This window comes from Antechinus flavipes, chromosome 1 (assembly GCF_016432865.1).
Source record: "Antechinus flavipes isolate AdamAnt ecotype Samford, QLD, Australia chromosome 1, AdamAnt_v2, whole genome shotgun sequence".
NCBI lineage: Eukaryota > Metazoa > Chordata > Mammalia > Dasyuromorphia > Dasyuridae > Antechinus > Antechinus flavipes.
Window position 1 is genome coordinate 666,540,663 of NC_067398.1, and position 15,836 is coordinate 666,556,498.

The following is a 15,836-nucleotide window of genomic DNA, read 5'->3' on the forward strand; positions in this document are numbered from 1 at the left end:
CTTTTCAAAAATGCTTTTTGTTTACATGTTACAAAACACTGGATAGGAGCCTTAGATAAATTTGTTTTTGAAATTGTTCAGGAATTTCTCTGGAAGAAAAATTTCAGAACCATAAAGAAAGAAGCCTGGCCCCCTGCTTTGGAGTTGGGTCACTTAGGATTGAATGTGACTCTTTGTGAACCAGGAATCTCTTGTAAGAAGAAGCTGTTTGAGCTGCAGGGTACTTAACAAATCAAGCTGCTTACTTCAAGTAATCCCTTTTTTCCCCAGACATTTTATGATATATATATTCTAAATTCATATATTCTTTGTTCTAAAGCGCCTTCCAGATTAGACATTCTGTATTCTCTCCCATTTGAGGCACCTAGGTAGCCAAGTCCAAGAACAGTGGACTTGAAATGAGGAAGACTCATCTTCCTAAATTCAAATCTAGTATCAGATTTGCCAACTGTGGGCCTCTGATTAAATCATCTCACCTTGTTTAGTCCAGTTCTTCATCTATCAAATTAAATGAAGAAGGAAAAGGCAAAATACTGGTATCTTTGCCAAGAAAACACCAAATCGGGTCATGATGAGTCAGACAGAACTGAAAAACAACAAAAAATATATTTCCAACTCTGAAATTATACTATAAGGCCCTCTTCATACTCTAGTATTGTAAGGACTAAAGTTTCTTCCAGGTCCTTAAATACAGATTCTTGGTAATCAAGTCCCCATTAGCAATGAAATTCTATTCATTGCAGGAAACACAAATCACTAACTTCTCTTTTGGGAGTAATAAATGAGGGGAGGAATGTGTTGAAAATTAGGGAGAAGGCATGCATAGCTTTTTTCATATTTTCCCAAACTTTTGCAAGGCAGCATCAAGTTAAAAAAAATACTGTTGCTCAAATACCACGATGGAATTTGAGAAGCTAGTGAAACAGTAAGAGAAATTATAAGGCTCTTCTTCTATAGACAGATAAATAGCTCAGTGGTCAAAGTTCTGAGTCTGAAGTCAGAAAGACCTGACTTCATATTGGTCTTCAGACATTTATAAGTTGTTTTTCTCTTGGCAATTCACTTAAACCTGTTTGCCTCAGGTTCCCCAATTGTCAAAAGAGTACAGTAATAGCACTTAATTCCTATAGTTGCTGTGAAGATCCAAAATGACTTGTAAAGCACTTTACCCAATGACTTGTACACAGTAGTCACTAAATAAATGCTAATTGTTGTTGTTTTGATGCCCATGTGAGGTATTACATACATTGGTAGGAGAAACATGATCTAGATTTGGAAGAAATATGTGCTTGACACTTTTAAATCATCAGAAAGCAAAATGGAATTGCTTATAAGATGTAACACAATATTGTTGTTATTTATTTTTTGATTTTAAAAAGGACCAGTGACAAGACAGGTGATGTCTTGACTCTTTTGTGAATTGGATTTACGTGAAGCAAAGTTGCACAGTCAACAACCTCAGTCTCTTGTCATTGAAGTCTAGGGATAAGACAAAACTCAAGGTGACTGGTGACAGTGTGGGATACAGTGGATTACCTTAGCATTTTAATGTCTATCCAAGCTCTAAGCACTCCACAGTTTCTGTTTTATTGCCCTTGGAACAAATTGTTCTATTTCAGCAAGGGAAGTCTTGGAATGCTTGGAAATAGACATTCCCCTAATTCACCAGCAGGTCTGATGCCTGTTGGTTACCCTCAAATAGGTTCAGCCTGTCTTCCAAGGCAATTTTCCAGAATGTGGCTGTTGCTTGTGCTATAGCTTCTTGGAGGTGAGAGTTGGGAGCTAGGTGGACACCAAGGTAGATAAGGAGTTCTGAAAATGGCTAGGCAAGACATCACATGAAAAATGCCAGTCCTGCTGAGCATTTTACATACCCCCATAAGGAAATAATTGTTGTGCTAGACACCTGAGAGAACCCTTGTGTATGAAACCAGGGACCAGAAGATGTCCAGAACAAGAAAAGAGGCATTCAAGGGTAGCATTCAATGGCAGGAGGTTTATTTTAAGCTCTGATCTAATCTGACAGGAATTCTAGGGGCAATAATGAGTCTAATCCCCTGTAAAAATAGAAATATTGCCAATCCCTGGGAAATTAGGAGGACAAAAATCACGGACTTCAGGAATATTAGAGGAGGACAGTGAAAATATCTATAGCAAAGTACACAACTTCTGAGGGCTGCTAGAGGCATAAACTGCAAGGAAATCAATGCTGCAAGATTTATGAAAGCAGTCCAAGAGAGAGCAGCAATATGGAGGAGCAACCTCCAAACATCTATGTAACTGAGGTTTTATCGTACTATGGGGAAAGGATATTTATTAGTGGTATTATCAATGTCTTTGGCTGTAATAGGAATTCAAAGAGCACTGGATTTGGGGTCAAGGGACGTGGGTTTGAATAGTACCTTAGTTGCTTCCTAAGTGGCTAAAATTGGAGAAGTCTCTTAACCTGCCTGTTTCTAAGTTTTCTCATGTTTAAAATGAGAGATTGGGATTAGAAAGCTAATAAGGTTCCTTCTGTCCCTAGATCTGTAATTCTGTGATAATATGTTATAAGAAAACTTTTGACACCAGGGATACATGTATTCTACGTATGAAGGTCCCTCTCAGGGTTAATATCTACCTAACACCCCTTCCAACTCTGGTATTCTATGCTTCAAGATCTAAGGTCTCTTCCTTGGAAGACAATTGGAAACATATGGTACTCTCCCTGTTCCTGGAAGCACTGTCCCTTAAGAAATAAATGAAAAACTGAGGCTGAGGACTATCAAAAAGTGTACTTGGCCCAAAGGAGTTAGAGTGAAGAATGGACAATTATTTGGTCTTTCTTTCTAGCAAGGGGTTTGAAGAATTATGGTTCAGGGTCCAGAGAGTCTTTGCAAAGTGCAAAGGCACTACTCCTAGGGGACATAGCAGATATCTGCTCTACATATACACTATGTTAGCTAAAGTCTCAAGCCAAAGGACTTGGACTTTCTTTCTATTGGAAGGACCTATGGCTTGGACAAGTCTCCTATAAAAGGGGGAACAGGGAAGGCAACAGAAATGGATTCCTCAGAAACTGAACAGAAAAAGCTAGATCAAACACCCAAGTAAGTACATCAGCAGGACATAACTTTCTCTTCATTTCAAGGGGAAAATCTCATACAAAAAAATGTTGTAAAGTAGTCTCATAGAAACTTGTGCTAAAAAGAATTCAGGAATATAGAAATTCAGAGCTGGAAGGAATCATGGAACAGAGGACATAATATCAGAACTCAAAAGGAAAAAGATTATAAACAAATCTAGAGATCTTATACTACATAATATTATATAGTTAAATCAGAAGGAATGCTAGAAATACATAGGGATGGAAAAGATCTTAAATTATAAAATGTTCAAATTAGGAGATTAAAGCAAGAATCTAAAAGACTCTAGCATAATCCTAAAATGCTTGTTTTGGAATGGATTTTAGACCATAAAGTACAAAATCTTAGACAACATACCTCACAGAACATTTTAGTATCAGTAAGTATTTATTAAGAAAGAATGAGTCTAAGATGCAGAAATAAATCTCAAAATATCCCTGCCTTCAAATAATTTACATTCTAACTGGAAAGACAACATATACATGTTCAAACATCTACAGATTAATTTGAAAATGAATTTAGGAGAGGAAGGAGAATAAAATTTAGGTTTCTAGTGGCATCAGGAAAGTCTTCATGTAAAGAGATAGGCTAGATAGCTGATTTTTGAACATCAGAGAGAACACAGGTCTGAGTAAAGACTTCCAAGTACAATACAAAGATCAGATATATGAGGAAGGGCAAGTATGCTAGGAACTATGTCACTGAAAAAGGAAACAAAACATTTGTCTCCTGCTATTACAGTTTCTTTGATATAAGAATGTAGTGATTTCTCAAATATAAAGTCATCTTATCCCTTTCCTTATCTGGGGAAAAGGAAGGAACAATGCTACATTGTCATAAAAACCAATGTCAGTCTGGAAATCTAAACATATGAATTCCAGATCTGGTTTGGCCATCATATGATCGGTGACATAGAATTTAACCTTTCATGCTCTTTTTAGTTACCTCATTTTAAAATGAGGAGACAGGTGTGGTAACTGGATTATTTCAAATTTGAAGTATTTGGAACTGAGGGAGATTTTAAAGCAAAAAAAAGTTAGAAATTCAGGGGTTTTAAGCATACAGAATCTATGGTCCAGCTCTTAGAACATGGGAAGCTAGACATTAGACTTGGGAAGCACTGGAGAGCATAAGATGGTTAATATATAATAAGATAATAAGTATGGAAGGAATGGACCTTAGAGACCAACTTGTTCAACTTTTTTACATTATTGCCTACAATTGTCCTGAATTTCATTCTAACAATCTTTTGATTACACATTTCTTTGTATGTTTCCCTCAACTTAAGATTTAGAAGGTAATATGATTTCTTTACAGAGTTAAGAAAATAGTTATTTTCTGATTACTCATTAAATTTACTTCACCCTAATGTCTCCATAAGTGGTAATCTAGTCTAAGGAAAACAGTTTCTTCTCTTTTGATTTAAACTCAAAGAAGAGGAAATTCCCCTGACTATATAGAAATCCATTCCTTAGGAGGAATCCTCTCTTTGTATTCCAGATAATGGTTTCTTTGACCCTATTTTTTTTAATATTTCTTTATGGCTTGAATAAAGCTATAGATGGCTTGTTTTTCAAATTTGTGGGTGGCAAGAAGTTTCAACAGAATATCATTGATGTTGATAACAGAATTTGAATCCTAAAATATTTTTAAAATATAGAATCCAAGTGGAAATTAATAGGGATTAACATAAAATCCTATAATTGGTTGGAAAAATAGATATTTCGCTAGACTATCCTAATGACTGTGAGTCTTAGAAATATAGCAAAGTTTTAATGTGTTCCTCGATCAATGTGAATCAACCATGAGTCACGATCCACAAAAAACATGGGCATTAATTCCAGAGCAACAGAAGACAAAGAATTCTAGCCATGGTTAAACCATATTTGGAAGAAAAGAGAGAAAGATGGAGAGAGGAAGGAATAAAGAAAGGAAAGAAAAAAGGAAGAAAGGAAAAGAGAGAGGGAAGGAGGAAGGAAAGAACTAAGGATTTATTAAGGACCTACTCTATATTAGACACTATGCTTAAGAACTTTACAAATATTATCTCATTTGATCCTCACAACAATCCTGAGAGACATGTAATTTTATTATTACCACTTTACAGTTGAGGAAACTGATGTAGGGAAATGATAAATGACTTTTTAAGAGTTGCTCAGTTAATAAGTGTCTGAAGCTGGATTTGATCTCCAGTCTTCCTGATAGATCTCCTGGATGCGATATATTATTGAATCAGCATAACAGAATGTCAGACTTAAAAGGCCTCCTAGATACTATAAAATATCATCCATGCACAATTGAATATAAAATCTCCTCTATTATATTCTTATAACATCATCAATCTCAACTCTGTATTCTGTTCTTTTAGTTAATCCCTTGCCACTTATCCTATGCAACATCATGCTTTACCAAACCTCTCCCTTAGATTATTCCCATCACTCTCTGTCTTTGATCCTACTCAAGAACTAATAAATTAATTTGGAGAAGAATCATAAAACAACTTTATATAAGTCTACTACAAGTTTGTTTTTACATAATATCAACTAGTTTCTCAATTAGGCAAAACAATTCTTTTATGAATCTATAATAAATTGATTGTCCCGTTCAATACATTACCCTTTTTCAAATTTCTTCATTTCTTTTCAAACTTCCCACAGTTCTACCTCCCCCAATCCTTTGAACTGAGAAGATGGCTTCAGATTTCATGGCAACAAATGATGCCATTTAATGAGAGCTCCTTCTTTTTTTCCTCTTCTCACATCACAGGAATGCCTTCTGCTATGATTCTTCCTTTACTTCTATTTCATTGAACTCTTTTACATTTACTAGGAATCCCATTCTATCCCATCTCCAGTAGATAGCTCCATGTTCTGACTTTCCCAGCTCCTCCTCTACTACTTACTGTTTTTCCAACCTCAAAAAAATCCTCACCTGATTGGCCAATCTAGATGGCTATTGCCCTGTGTCTTTCCTCTCTTTTGTGCTAAACTTTTTGAGAAGGTTATCCACAATTGATAACTCTTCTTTTTCTTTCCTCATTCTTTTCTTAACTCTCTGAAATCTAGCTTTTGACTTCATCATTCAGCTGAAATTATCAATTATCTCTTAATTACCAACTCCAATGGTCTTTTTTTCAGTCATCATCCTTGATCATTCTGTAACCAGTGACAGTTACCTTCTTCATAATCTCTTTTCTTTAGGTTTTGGTGACACTAAACTCTTCTGATTCTCCTTTTGTCTATCTGACTGCTTCTTCTCAGTTTCTTTTGTTTTATCTTCATTCAGATCACTTTCACTGCCTGGATTTTCAGCTGGCATCTATCTGAACTACTTTTCTCTTCTTTCTCTATATTATTTCATGTGGCAATCTCATCAGCTTCCATACACTGAATTACTATGTTTTTGCTGATGATTATCAGATTTGCTTGTTGAGCCCTAACCTCTTTCTTTTTCAATCTCACATTTCCTTTTGCTTTTTGAATATGTCAATTAGGATGACCCTGAGATATCTTAAACTCATTATCCAAAACTGAACTCATCTTTTTTTCAAAACCCTCACTTCTTCCTAATTTTCCTATTAGCATATGGTGCATCACTATATTCTTAGTCACCAAGCTCACAAACTAGATATTATCCTCAACAGCAAACTTTCTCTCACCACCCAATCTTTTGTTAAGTTTTATTGATCCCACTTTCATGACATTCATATTTGCCCTTTTACCACTCTGACACTGCTGCCACTTAATATATCATTATCATCACTTCATTCTTACACTATTCTAATAGTCCAATGTTTGATCTCTCTGCCTCAAGGCTCTCCCCATTCCAATCCATCCTCCATTAAAATATAAAATTTGTCTCCTTATAGTGCAAATCTGACTTATAACCCTCAAGTGTCCCTATTCAATAAACTCCTGTGACTCCTCTGTCATTTCCAGGATCTAATATAATATCCTTTTTTTTGACATTTTAAGTCCTTCATACTTTGGCTCTTTCATATCTTTCCAGTTTTCTGAACCTACATATTTCTCCTTCTCCTTTCCTCCTCATCATATAGTCCAAGATAAAGTGGCACTAGACTCCTTGTGCTTCACACAAAACACTCCATAATCATATCTCTAAAATTTACTTTATTTTGAACTTAAAAATAAAGCAAACATTTCTATAACATAGTAGAACAGGAAAAAAATGATTGCACATGAAATTACAAATTTATCATGTACAACTATTTCTTTTAAATATATAATAAAGCTATAGTATGTGACTTTTTTCCATTTTTTCTTCCTTCCCTCCTGACCCTAGAGATTTTTAAAGCACTTCAAAGCTGTATTTCTTCTTGATTTTCTAATATTCTTACCTCTCCTTGTCCTTTCATGATTCAGCTACCCAGGCCTCCTTACTATTCCTCCCATAAAACACTATTTTTAGACTGTGGATGTTTTCACTTGGTGTTTCCTATTTCTGAAATTCTCTCCATCTTAATCTCTAGATTTCCTAACTTCTTTTAAGTCTCAGGTAAATTCATACCTTTAGCAAGATGCTTTTTTATCTCCCTAACTTTAGTGCCTTCTTTCCAACACTGGGTTTTTTTTTAATCCTGTATCTAAATTGTTTGAACATAATTATTTTAATATTGACTCCGTCATTAGACTGTAAGATCTTTGAGAGCTTTTCTTGAATGCCTAACACATAGAATAGGACCTGTCACAAAGTAGACACTTAATAAGAGAGACACATTACATTGTAGTTGCATATTATATGTATGCACTTGTGCACTTTTTACTTGTCCAGAGGGAGAAAATAGTGTGGGAAACTGAACACAAGGCTGGTATGAAATGGTAGCAATTATTGAGATGTGCTAGACCAAAGAATACTCTTTTTCTGTCTAAAGCAGAACAGTTGTATATTTTTATCTATTGTGATAGTAATTGTTTTCTCAAAATGTGGAAGAAAACATAAGGTAAGGAGAAGAGAGAGATTATGAATCCAAACCTAATCATAACTTAAAAGGAATAACTGGTTGCTGGGAACTTTGGAAGGTGAGATCACAACAGCATAAGATATTTTTTAAAAGAAAAAAATGTTGACATTGTCTGAAACCTTTGAGCAAAGGAGATTTCAAAAGGTTAAGAAAGAGAATGATTTGGGAGTCATGTCTTTAAATAAGAGAGAAAGAAGGTATGGAAAGCCATACTAATTCTTGCAATGTTAACAGTTCTAGTGAGGAAAAGAAGAAATTGCTGTATAAGAAGAACAAAAAAAAGGTTCAAAGGGAAACCATTTTCAAAACCACCTTAAGTTTTGAAAATATCTGCTTAGCATTTTCACTTCTTTTGTTGTTGTTTGCTTGAATTTTATTTTCTCTCTCATTTTTCCCCTTTTTGATCTGATTCTTCTTGTGCAGCAAGATAATTGTGTAACTACATATGCCTGTATTGTATATATATATATATATATTTTACCATGTTTATCATATATTAGATTATTTGCCATCTAGGAGAGAGAGTGGGGAGAAGGGGGCAAATTGGAACTCAAGGTTTTACAAGGGTCCATGGTGAAAAATTATCCTTGCATATGTTTTGAAAATAAAAAGCTTCAATAAGAAAAAGAAAAAAAAAGAAAATATCTGCTTAGGAAATGGAAACAAGGGCATAAAAATTACAAATGTGAATACCAATCCCATAATTTTTTAGGAGTCCTTTAGGAGTCCTAGACTTTAGAGTTGCTGTAGTCTAATGAGAAAAAAAAAGGAACTTTTAAATATCTTCTAGAAAAGAAAGAAAGATGAAAAAGGGATAGAGAGGGATGGTCAATCTAGTTAGGGGGACTAAAATGAAGAAGATGAATAACTAAAAGTCAGTCAATAAGCATTTATTAGATCCTATTATGAGCCAGGCACTGTGCTAAGTACTAGAGATACAAAAAGAAGGAAAAGACAGTCCCTGCTCTTGAGGAGCTTACAATCTATAGGAAAATTAGCATGTAAACAACTATGTAATATATCTTGTATATACATGATTAATTGGAAATAAGAGAGGGAAGGCAATAGAATTAAGGAGTGGGAAAGGCTTCCTGTACTAGACAGAATTTCCATTAAGACTTGAAGCTAGCCTCCTGGCTTTTTTTTTTTTTTTTTTTTTTGGAGGCAATTGGAGTTAAGTGACTTGCTCAGGATAATATATGTAGGAAGTGTTAAGTATCTGAGGCCACATTTGAACTCAGGTCCTCCTGACTTCAGAGCTGGTGGTCTAACCACTGCACTACCTAGCTGCCCTTTTTTTTTTTTTTGATATGATATGAGGATACATATGAGGAAAGAAGTCATTCCAGACATTTCAGCAAAGAAGGATTCATGAGTTAGTATCTTGTTTTTGTTTTCTCTGACAAGTTGAATGATTTTTAGCCTAGGAGTAGATTCAAAAGACTCAAACAAGTATATTTAATTTGGAGTTGAAAGTCAGCATAAGTGAGAGGATGATAAGGGAGCACTCAATTGTCCACAAGGAATTCCAATGACCAGGATGAATTTCCATATTGAATGAATTACATCATGAATTTAGATGATGAAGGCTAGATAAATTTGTATCCCAGAATCCTGAAAGTCCTAGCGGGTATGACTGCTGAGTCACTGATAGATCAAGGAAAAAGAGAAAGCTTCCACAGTACTTGATAAGGAAATATATTCTCCTGCTTTTCAAATAAAGGAAAAGGAGAGATTCTAAACACTATAAAATGTTGACCTTGACTTGGATTCCTGGACCTATGAAAGCATAGTTTAAAAGATGCTTTAGGAAGGGAAAACAACTTTTATTAAACAAAGCTCATTTCATTTTTTCTAGGATTAATAGATTTATAAATCATCATCATCATCAATAGCAACAAGTATTTAAATAGTGCTTACCATATGTCAGGGACTTTACAATTATTATCTCATTTAATCTTCATAACAAACCTAGGGGATAGGTGCTATTGTTATTCCCATTTGCAAATGAAGAAACTAAGGCAAACAGAATTTTTTTATAACTTGGCTGAAAATCACATAGTTACTAAGTCTCTGAGGTATATTTGAACTCAATCTTCTGGATTCTGAACTCACTCTACTGCACCACCTAGCTGCAATAGCTGCAGGCTTAAGGCACTCAAATTTAACATGCTATTAACACTGAACAACAAAGAGATGTATGATCTAAGTGAAAATACAATGTAATTGCTTCCTTAGGATATGTTGAGTACCTTGTGTCTGGAGGCTTTTAAGTGGAGGTAGCATAATCACAGGTATTAGCGTCTCTATTTAAAGAAAAAAAATAGAAAAATGATTATTCTCTGCCATAAGAATTTGTTTTTATTCAGATACATTCTGTCCATTTGCTGTCTTATTCCTATGATGTGTTTGGTATCCTCCTCCACCTGCTCCCACCCTATTAATTTTCTCTAGATGTTGGCCTCAGTGTTAGTTACTCCAGACAAAGTAAACTCGTTATCTGGGCCCCAACCTCCCAAAGCTTCCACTGTATACTCCATATTCCTTAAGGGACAGGTGCTGGCAAACTATTTAATATTTTGCTATTTTGCCAATTTTATCTATTTTAAAAAGCAAGTCTCATTAATGACTGTGGCACATGGTTTTTATAATTAAAAATTACAAGGCTCAGTTGAAACGATTCCTTTAATCCAAGAACACTTCAATTTACCCATACATTGAAGCTATCTGGCACTTTTATCAACTTCATTGGTCTACTTAAAATAAAATGTTGCTTTCTGATGATAGCTGAATTCACATGATGGAGACAATGACAAAGAACATGTTGGGATATTTTATTTGGTTTCCCTGAGAATGAAACTCCAAGGTGCATACCAGATAAAGAATTCCTGGGCAAAGTTTAAGGTCAAAGCCATAGAAATAAGAATGAATCTTACCCTTTATAAAATCGATGATAACTATTTTAAAATGGGGCTGCTAGATGGCACCATAGTACACAGAGTTCTGGAACTGGAGTCAGGAGAATTTATCTTCCTAAATCCAAATCTGACTTCAGATAATTATTAGATGTGTGACCCTGGCCAAGTCACTTAACTATTCTTGGCTCAGTTTCATTATATGTAAAATGAACTGGAGAAGAAAATGACAAATCACTCCAGTACCTCTGCCAAGAAAACCCAAAATGAATCATGAAGAATCAGAAATGACCAAAATGACCGAACCACAACAAATTTATTTTAAAGTTATTCTGACACCTCTTGAGTTATAAGAGACTATTATTGGGCCAGGGATCTAAAATTCTGTTGTTTGCACTCCACCCTATTTTGATCTTTGTAGACAACCAATAAAAGGTTGGGTCTATATGTTACATGTGAGACCTCCTTGTCAAACAGTCCCTTCATAAATACATTCAGAATAGAACAAGCTTCTCCAGCTGAAGTTGGCTGAGGGGCTGGGAAGATGCATGTAATCATATTCACAGCTCTGAGAAGGTGGAGATAAAACCATTCTAGGTCCATTGAAACAGCTATCTTTAATTCATGAAAATACATATTTGAAAACCACTACTAAAAGAGAAGTGAATAAAGGAATCATATATAATCTACTATTGTGTCAAGCATTGTCCTAGGCTCTTTGCTACAAATATTATCTCATTTTATCCTCACATCAATGCTATAAGGTAGATGCCATTATTATCCTCATAAATTGAGGTAAAGTGAAGTGAAGTAACTCTCCTGGGGTCATATAGCTAGTAAATGTCTGAGGTCAGATTTCAACTCAGGTCCAGTGTTTTCTCCACTGTGCCACCAGCTATTTCTATATGCAGCAAGAGTAAGTTCACAAACTCCCTCTTAGAAAAACAGTACAAAGATTTGACATTGGTTCTACAAGGAAGATGTCACCATCTCTTGTCATTCTTTCTGTTTAAGAGGCAAAGGTCATTCTTAGGGACCATGCCATTGTTAAGATAAAAAGAGTGAAGGGTAAAATGAAAGTATTTATTTTTTTTTAGTTTCTACCAGGATTCTAAATTACACCAGTCTACTAAGACTAGATTGGATGTTATCTGTTACAGCATCACTGACTGAACTTGTGGTATATGTTTCCAAAGGGATTCCTGAGTAGAGGTAGATGTTCTCATCTGGCATCACAAAGATCCCTTGATTTTGAACCTTTCAATAAGTGGGAAGTGCCCATTTATTTTGAGCCGCCAATAAAAAGGAAGATCATTACTTCATATTAACATGTGAACTTCTCTATGTGGCATCTTTGTTCAAATTGTCCAACATTTTACCAAGTAAGTCTGAGGTATCAAGGGCTGTTGCTCATCCTTAATTTTTGAAGAGAACCAATGACATCACATGGTGATGCCTTGATCCATGCTTGAATTGGAGTTAAAAGAACTGGATCATCTACATATTCTAGCATATCTGTTTTCAGAAATCTCAAAGATTTCTCCCTTTCACAGGATGGATCAAAAGTCTCAGTGCTATATTAAGCCACAATATTTTAAAGATATGTACTTTCATGTGTGTAATATTTGTATTATAATCCCTCTGTAACTTCATAGGAGGTCTTTAAGAGTTGCTATGGTTAAAAAAAAAACAGCATTGTTTATTCAATGGTGTAGAGACTCTCTTAATTTAAATAGGCTAGTTCTTAGATATCAGACACATATATAATCTAATATATATCATCACTCCCATGGTCCCCCAGTGATATTCAGTAGCTCCCCATCATCTTATGGATCAAACCTAAGCTCCTCTGTTTGGCATTTAAAGCTCTTCACAACTTTTGCATCTGCAGTGACAGAGGACAGGATCACAGGCTCAAGCTGCTAGGGATAATACGTCCCCTGACTCCATACATTTTCATTGCCTGTCCCTGGGCTGTCCCTGCTCTGCCTCCTAACCTCTGCTTCCTCACTTCCCTTACTTTCTTCAAATATTAGCTAAAATCTCATTCACTTTGTCCTGATCCCTCTTAATCCTAGTCTATTCCCTATGATATTACCTCTAATTTTTCCTCTCTTTATCTTGTTTCAGCATAGCTGGTGAGCATGAATTTCTTTGATCAAGTACAAGGGAGTACCTTTTCTTGGTATCCATAAACCTTTAGTTCCTGTAACTTGGAAAACACAACAAATGCAAGTTGATTGATTTGATGTCTTTGGCATGAAGTGGCTAATGTACTTTATTATTTCTTCTCTAAAACCATCATGTTTTTTTTTTTCCCATTACTCAAGCTGAACTTCTTTTTAGCAATATTTTCATTTGTGCTATAGTCACTGCAGATGTTATTCACTTAGTTAAGCTTACTTCTCTCCATATGCATTTGACTTTTTTCAGGATCCTATATATTTTTTCATTTTATATTGCATATTATTCAATGACATTTTTATAGAGTGTCTTTTCAGCTTCAATAGCTTTTATTTCAAGTGTTTGCTATCACAAAAGTTATTATTAAAAATGTATTGCTGTCTTTTAGACTTTCACTGGTACCTTTTACTTATTTGAATATATATGTGTGTACAAATACACACACACACACACACACACACACACATTATAATATTAGGATCTCTGTGATGAAGCATATGGAAAGTTTTTTTCCCCACTTTTCTTGTTCAATTCCAAATTGAAAAACACATTTTTATATCACTTCACAAGCTGCAACAACTCTACATCAGCATACCAACGTTATCATAGCCCGCCACAACTGATCATTTGTATTTTTTACTTTCCCAATTATCAGAAAAGAAGACAAAACCTCAGATTTCTTTTAATTTATATTTCCATTATTATTTGGCATATTTTCAGGTGGTCATTTATATTTTGTAACTCTTGTTCAGAAAAATATTTGTTTCCATCATGTGGCCCTTTTATCGAAAAATGTTCTTTGTGTTATGCATCTCAATTTGGTGTAAATTTTGAATTTCAGACTATTTGCAGTGATATTTATTTTTTCTACTCTTGCATTTTTCATCTAATTCTGTCTTCACTAATTTTATTCCTGTAAAGCCATTCAGACCAATTTTGAGTGAACTTTATGTTTTGTCTCTTTCCCATATGTGCTTTACAACAGATCCATGGAACAGAGAAATCAATCTGAAGTCACTGAGTTTATCCTTCTAGGCCTTTCAAAAGAACCAGAGCAGGAGAGACTCTTGTTCTCCTTTTTTATGCTTATGTACCTGATCACAGTCCTGGGGAACTTGCTCATCATTCTGGCTATTAGAATTGATTCTCGACTTCATACTCCCATGTACTTCTTCCTCAGCAACTTATCTGTGGTTGATATCTGCTTCACTTCCACCACCATCCCCAAAATGTTAATAAACCATTTAACTAAGAACAAAGCAATTCCTTATGGTAAGTGCTTAACACAAACATTCTTTTTCAGTTGGCTTATAGGGACCGACAGTGTCCTTTTAGCCTCCATGGCCTATGATCGTTATGTGGCCATCTGTGCTCCTCTACATTATACCATGATCATAACCCCAAGAGTCTGTGTGTTTCTTGTATCAGTGTCTTGGATATGGACTTGTATTAATTCTCTTATACATACTACATCCCTTTCCCAACTGTCATTCTGTGGCCACAATGAAATCCACCACTTCTTCTGTGATCTCAGTGCCCTAATAAAGTTGGCCTGCTCAGATACCTTCATCAATGACTTGCTGATCTACACAGTGGGAGGACTGACAGCTGTCGTGCCCTTCATTGGCATCTTGATATCCTACATTCATATTTTCATGGCTGTGCTAAGAATCCCATCTACTGGTGGAAAGAGAAAAGCCTTCTCCACTTGTGGATCCCACCTCACTGTAGTCTGTCTCTTCTATGGGACAATCATCGGAGTGTACTTCAGCCCCACATCCAGCCACACAGCACAAAAGGACACAGCAGTAGCTGTGATGTATACAGTGGTTACCCCCATGCTGAACCCTTTCATCTATAGTCTAAGAAACAGTGATATGAAGGGAGCCCTAAGGCTGCTCCTTACTAGTAAGTTAGGACTCTCTTTGTGCCTCTGACACATCCTTCTGGGGTTAGGCACTTATATTTCAAACAACAATCCCAGTCAATGAATAGATTCACAGTAAGACTTTTTAAATATTCAGTGAATGAAGTCAATCTTTCTACTGCACCAGTGATAATGTGATGTGATGCAAAGAACACAGGATTCTCAATCATTTTGCTTCTCCTTCTGGTTCTATCACTTCCTAGATGAACAAATAGACTAATCTTCCTATATCTCATGTTCCCCATGTAGAAAATGAAGGGACAATTATTCTTGGGGTATGTTATACAACTCAACAGATTCAGTAAGTCCTGTAGCTTATAGAATAGTATTATAAAGGGCATCTAGGTGGTGCAGTGGCTAGAGCGCCAACCCTGAAATCAGGAGGACCTGAGTTCAAATTTGGAAACAAACACTTAACACTTCCTATCTGTATGACTTTGGAAAATCACTTAACTCCCATTGCCTCTGCAAAAAAAAATTATAGAACATGAAAATATGAAAGGACTTACTTCACTGGAGTCACATAACTAGGATATGTCAGACATGAGACTTGAACTCTGAACTTCCTTGTTTTAAGGCAAGTTCTTTAGCCATTTCATCACACTGCTTTCTAATAAAATATGGGAACAAGAAATTCATACAAGCTTGGGAAGACTTATAGGAACAAATAAGGCATGAATTAAGCAGAACTTGCAGAACAATAT

At 35.4% G+C, this 15,836-nt stretch overlaps 1 protein-coding gene across 1 annotated transcript; it reads left to right on the plus strand.

Moving 5' to 3' along the window:
- The first annotated feature begins 14,194 nt into the window (after positions 1 to 14,194).
- LOC127548321 (olfactory receptor 1361-like) lies at positions 14,195 to 15,142 on the plus strand. Its single transcript, XM_051975695.1, has one exon. The coding sequence runs from the start codon at positions 14,195 to 14,197 to the stop codon at positions 15,140 to 15,142; it is 948 nt and encodes a 315-aa protein (XP_051831655.1).
- Positions 15,143 to 15,836: the final 694 nt, after the last annotated feature.